This window comes from Ursus maritimus, unplaced genomic scaffold, assembly GCF_017311325.1.
Source record: "Ursus maritimus isolate PB19 unplaced genomic scaffold, ASM1731132v1 scaffold_32, whole genome shotgun sequence".
NCBI classification, from domain to species: Eukaryota; Metazoa; Chordata; class Mammalia; order Carnivora; family Ursidae; genus Ursus; species Ursus maritimus.
The window spans coordinates 11,996,750-12,003,023 of record NW_024425786.1 but is presented as its reverse complement, the minus strand read 5'-3'; the positions used below and the strand labels follow the sequence as shown (position 1 = coordinate 12,003,023).

Sequence of the window (6,274 nt, the reverse complement as noted above, 5' to 3'; positions counted from 1 at the left end):
CCCTCAGTTCCTTCACCAACCCTCCCCGTTTGCCTGGGACTGAGAAGTTTCTCGGGATGCAGGACTTTCCGCGCTGAAACCAGGACAGTCGAGCAAACCACACTGTCGGACAACTGTCTAACTAAAGCCACTAAGCTCATTACTAAGAGATGAGTGATACTAACGACAAATTTTCAGGAAGAATGGAGGCTAAAATAGGGACTGGATTCTGCTCGGGTGGCTCCTCCCACCCCCATGATCTTAGCCCCTGTCCTTCCAAAGCTCTCCGGCTCAGACTCAGCCCCCTTCTGGGAAGGTCACCTTAGAAAGGCGGGAGGCCAACTGGGCATGCGCCGCGCACGCCGCAACTGCGCATGCTCGCGTTTGCTCGCTCCGCCTTCCCTCCGCCCACTCGGAGAACCGGAACCGCCTCCCACTCGGCGGCTCCGGCGCGGCTAGCGAGTCCTGGGTGGACGCCGGCTGGGCGGCGCGGTGCTCGGCGGGACGACGGTGGAGGGCGACCTCGGGGTTAAGGGGTGGGGCGCGACGTCAGAAGCCAAGATGGCGGCGGTGGTCGGAGTCTCCTTGAAGCGCCGGTTCCCGGCTGCAGCCCTTGGCGGAGCCTGCTTGCAGGTGAGGTGCGGGGCCGGAGGGAGAGGGCAGGCGGGAGAGTGATGGAGGAGGCCTGTTGCTGAGGGGACCGTGGAGGAGGCCGAGGGAGCATAGCGCAAGGCCTTAGGGAAGGGGAGGACCCGCTCCCACTGCGTCGAGCTCGGGTCTGGGCCTGGAGCATCCCTGTCCGTTCTCCCTCTGTGCCTCGCCGCAGCCTGGGAGGTGATCAGGGCGGAGACGATTTTTTTTTTTTTTTTAAATAAGGGGAAAAGCTCAGAGGGATCTCAGGTTGCCCAAGGTCACATGGCAAGTGAGTAACACTGTTGGAAGCAGAATTCGAATCCAGACCTTTGGGTTCCAAGCCCTTTCTCTGTCTTCAAACTAGGCTCTGTGGAAGAGAGAGACCTGCGGGACTGGGAGGGATGGGAACTGCGAAGCGAGGTCTCTCCTTCAGGGTGCAAGGTTGAGGGCTCAGTGAACAGGGACTGGACCGGGATTGGGAAGGAAAGGGCAGGGGAAGGGAGAAATGGAGGCAGATCACTCTGTCTCCTGAAGGGATCTGGGCCCTTCCCCTAGTGGGGGGCTGCGGGAAAGACTGGGTGCCTTACAGCAGTGTCATCATCCTCTGTGTCCCTGTCTGTAAAGGGCATACAACAATACGGAGCGCGGAGTTTTGGCATGGATCTCATAGGTACAGAGCTTGGCGCTGCTCTTAGGTATTTGTTTATATTACTAGCTGTGCAGTGATACGTTTCCCCACACCCCCTTTGTATTGTCAGGAAACCACACACTTCTGATCTGCATTCTAAATGGGAATATTTGTAAGGGGAAGGGAAATTGCCGTTGCACACATAAGGGACTAAGAACTTAGAAATCCCTTTCAAGTCTGTTTCCTCTCTGAGCTCTTCAGCACCCCCTGCCAGGTGGGTGAATATCAGTTCTTACCTCCTTTTTAGAAGTTTGAAAACTGAGGCCCCAGAAAGAAAATTTTACTTGTTCAAAATATCATGGCCAAGAACTGGTAGATCCAGGACCTAAATCCAGTTTTTTGAACATAATATGAGAAAAACTCCTCGCACAGATCTGGGCACGGGTGAACCAAGAATTATTAGTTCCTCTCCCCTTCTTGCACTTACATGAAAATCTCTCTCATTCTAAGTACTGCTCTGGCGCAGTAACACGGTATGTATGGCCTGTCTTCTGGTACTAGCTTTTCCAATATGCTGTTCATGAATTCAGACAAGTCATTTTATAGTCTCTCTGAAAAGGGGAGATAGGGACGGAGGACTGCCTACCAGAGCCTCATGTTGGTGTCCTCTGAGCATTAAATTGATGACTAACAACGACCTTGTTTACCAGTTCCTTTTATAGTTGCTGAGTGAGCAGGTAAGTTGTGAGAGCCCCACCAATGAGAGTGAGTTCTAAAGCTCAGGTCCCTCTTCCGTGAATGAGTTGAAGAGAAGGCTTGTTTCATAGGTCAGTTTCGTAATTCCAGGTGAGGCCCGTTGCAGGGTTTCCCGGGGGCAGAGAAATAGAAGAGTTCCTACTCTCCACCTCTTAGGAAAGTGCATTCACTCCAGTAAAAACCACCTCAAAAGGATTCAATAATGAGGGGCACCTGGGTGGCTCAGTCGTTAAGCATCTGCCTTTGGGTCAGGTCAAGATCCCAGGGCCCTGGGATTGAGCCCCTCATCGGGCTTCCTGCTCAACGGGGCATCTGCTTCTTCCTCTCCTGCCTGCAGCTCACCCTGCTTGTGTGCTCTCTCTCTCTGTTAAATAAATAAATAAATCTAAAAAAAAAAAAGAATCCAATAACGACCTGATGTATTATTCAGGTTCCTAGGACTCCAAGCTACAGTAGGATTTCTCTTCTGAATTCCTTTTATGCATTAGTCTGCACCAGTGAACCATAGTTCTTGCCTCTAAGTAGCTGAAATGTATTAACTGATTGTGTTGCCTCATTTCTTCATCTAGACTGTGAGCAACGTTAGGGCAAGTACCGCCTTCTCTCATTTGTGTATCTCGTTGCTCTTAGCGCTGGCAGGTCTTAGGATACCTGTCTGCTTATCAGACTGATAGAAACTGATGATGTGGCCAGTGTTGACAAGCAGAAATTACTTTCTGGGCTGTGCTAGCAGCTTGACTCTCCAGTTTAATCTTATGAGGTAGATATTAATATTCCCTACCCCTCTACAAAAGAGGAGATAGAATGAGAGAGTTTAAGTAATTTGCCAAAGAACACACAGCTACTAAGTGGGAGAGCTTGGATTTGAACCAAGTGAGCTTGGGTTTACTCACACATTTGAGAAACAAGCCTTCTTTGCCTGCCTTCTCTCCATTTCCAGGTCTTTCTCTCCTACCTCCAAATCTGTGCCTGCCCTGTCGAGCTCCAAGCCTGCTCCTTAAGGAAGCGTTCCTAAAGAAATAACAAGCAGCCTTCAGCATGAGCCAGAATTCACCCTTCTCATCCTCCTCACTTTGGTTCTGTCCAGTTGTTAATTGTCTTGCTTTCTTCCTTAAATTAATTATAAACTCTGAAGTTAATCTTATCCAAGATTTTCTAGACAGGCATGCTCAGCCTTGAATACTCATTAGTTTTATAGATTGAGATAGAAATGCCTTTGAAGGATCCTCTTCCATCGGAGCTTGTAGTATAAATTGCTGGAGAGGCCGCAAGGGGAAAATTGCTGCCCACCTCCCTGCTTCTGCCCCTATATTCTCCTTTTCTTCCTGTCACTGTGGGAGAATGAGCAGGACTCCTATGGCTAACCCTTCATTCGTGCTCTGTATCCCATCACTTATTCAAAGGTAGTTCTCCAGTTAAGTCTGCTCTCCCCTCCGGTGGCGTGTTTCCTTCTCCATGAGAACAGCAGCACGCAAGCGTGCTGTAATCTCCCATTGTAGAAAGCCATACCACCCCGTTTCCCTACTCACCTTTATACCATGTGGCTTGGGCCAAAAACTGGAGTCATCCTTGCTCTTTTCCCCACTCACACATCCGTCTCTGAGGAACTCCTGTCCGTTCTTAAAATGTGTTCAAAAACTTACCCCTTCCTACCATCCTCGGCCGCCAGCCTGGTTCAGGACATCATCATCTCTTAGCTGATCACTGATTGCTGTTAATTCTCACCTGATTTTCTTGCTTTCATCTCCGATTGATTCTCAAAACAGAAGCCAAAAGGATCCTTTCAAAACTTAAGTCTGACTTTGTCACTCCTCTGCTCACAACCTTCAGTAGTTTCTCATCTTAGTCGGGGTAAAAGCAAAAACCCGTACAAGGCGGGGGCACCCGGCTGGCTCAGTCCATAGAGCATGCTATTCTTGATCTCAGGGTCATGAGTTCAAGGCCCACGTTGGACCTAGAGCTTACTTAATTAAAAGAGGGGGGAAGAGCACCTGGGTGGATCCGTTGGTTGAGCATTGGACTCTTGGTTTCAGCTCAGGGCATGATCTCGGGGTTGTGAGATGGAGCCTCACGTGGGCCTCTGTGCTCGGCGTGGAGTCTGCTTGAGGTTTTCTACCCTCTGTCCCTCTCTGCACATTCTCTCTCTCTTTCTCTAAAATAAATAAATAAATATCTTTAAAAAAATATTCTCTGAAGTTTGAATCTCAAATATACAACCTCTATCAAGTACATTTAAAAAAATTTGCTAGGGGCACGTGGCTGGCTCAGTCAGTCGAGCGTGCAGCTCTTGATCTCAGGGTCATGAGTTGAAGCCCCACATTGGGCATAGAGAAACGAAACCAAACCTTACCTTTCAAGGTCCTGCATGCTCTGGCTCTCCTGGTAACTTCTTAATTCCCTTCCCCATTTCTGTCCCTCTCACTCACTCCATACTCAACTACATGGACTGCCTTCTTGCTCCTCAAACACGTGTCCACTCCAAGATCTGTGCTCAGTGTCCCCTCTGCCCAGTTCGCTCTTCCCTTAGGTAGAGGCGTGGCTTGCTCGCTCACCTCCTTCAGGTCTTGCTCAGCTGTCACCTTTTCAGTGAAGTCCTCCCTGGCCCTCATTTAAACTTGTAGAATTATAGCCAGGACCCCCACCTCCTCCTTTTTATTGTTCCCGACCCCCCCCCCCCCCCCACCATTGCACTATCCCCAGGGCCCTCATACTACCGATGACATGTGCCTCCAGCCACTGTAAGCTCCACGAGGATCAGAATGTACGTTTGTTTTGCCCTTGATCCCCAGGGCCTAGAACAGTCCCTGAACATAGAAGCCGCTCTGTAATTATTTATTGAGTAAATAAACAAGTGAATAGGTCTGGGCCAGCTACTACCTCAGATCTTCTTAAATGTATGAGTTGAGTGTTCTTAGATTTGTTTGTGAAAAGGAATTTTTTGTACTGTTCTATTTGGATATGCATTTTTGCCTCAGACAGAATGGGTCAGGGGTCGAATTTTGGAGTCAGGTGACCTGTGTTTGAATGCTGGCTCCTTTGTTGTATGATTTTTTACTTTCATTTTTTAACTGAGAATAATAAAACTTCCTGTTGTGGAGATGGCGTAAAGATTAGGTTCAATTTAGTACGACATTCCACACGTGATAAGGGCTCAGTGAGTGGAAGCTTTTTTTATTTCTCCTAGGACACCTGTGCAACACATTTTTAGATTTCTCTTTTGCACGAATTTATTTGTTCTTATCACAGCTGCCATACTCCTTTGGATTAACTCTTAGTGCAGCCCTCCAGTGAGCCACTCCTTCACTTTCGAACCAGAGCCGCCTCTGGTAATTTTGATTTCCATGTCTTCTCTCCTCCTTCCTGTTAGCTTTCCCCCATTTTCCCACCAAGGGTTGTATAAAATATACACAATGAATTTAAATTAGTTGTTTAAAAAAAATTAGTAACACTTCGGGGTACCCCAAAACATGGTGGGGCTCATTGCCTTATAGTAGTCTGTTGTGATGCACCCTTACGTTGTTTTTGTCTCACATCGTTCGTAGGATAAGAATTTAAATGATCTGGGGAGCCTGGGTGTCGCAGTCGTTAAGTGTCTGCCTTCAGCTCAGGGCGTGATCCCGGCGTTATGGGATCGAGCCCCACATCAGGCTCCTCCGCTATGAGCCTGCTTCTTCCTCTCCCACTCCCTCTGCTTGTGTTCCCTGTCTGTCTCTCTCTCTGTTAAATAAATAAATAAAACATCTTTATAAATAATTTAAATGATCTTCCCATGTTTGGGAAGATCTTCATGGGCAGGTCTAGACCTTTCTGTTTTTGAAGAGTGGCTATGAAGCAGCCATAGATATTAGAAAGAGGTGTTAAGGTGAGCACCTGTGGCAGGTAGTGACCATCACCTTCGATGAGCCTTTGTGGGAGTGAGACTGAGCTTCCTAGGACCGGATTCCTGTTGCTGTCTGACAGAACTGTTAAAGCAGCTTCACAACCGTGGAACTAGAGTTGGCAACTCCAAACTCCCAGGTTCTTTTGAAAGTCCAAGCTTCACTAATGTTTTGGCCCCCCCCAAAAAATTGAAGGAGCAAATTTTAAAGGCATTTTGTCCCTCTCTCCTACTACCAACCACAGGCAAGGCAGCCACCCACGCAACTGTCACAGAACCCAGCAGCTGCCTTCCTGGGCATTTATCCCTGAGAATGGAAACATGTTCACAGATATTCATTGTAACTAATTCATTGTAGCCAAAAACTAGAAGCAGCCCAGATGTCCATCAGTGGGAGAATG

At 48.2% G+C, this 6,274-nt stretch overlaps 1 protein-coding gene across 1 annotated transcript in view; it reads left to right on the top strand.

Moving 5' to 3' along the window:
- Positions 1-428: 428 nt before the first annotated feature.
- The window catches only part of SDHB (succinate dehydrogenase complex iron sulfur subunit B), a 29,383-nt gene continuing 23,537 nt past the window's right edge, over positions 429-6,274 (top strand). The window contains exon 1 of the mRNA XM_008694678.2: positions 429-612. Coding sequence (XP_008692900.1) covers positions 541-612 — 72 coding nt within the window. The 5' untranslated portion in view covers positions 429-540. The remainder of the gene's footprint in view (positions 613-6,274) is intronic.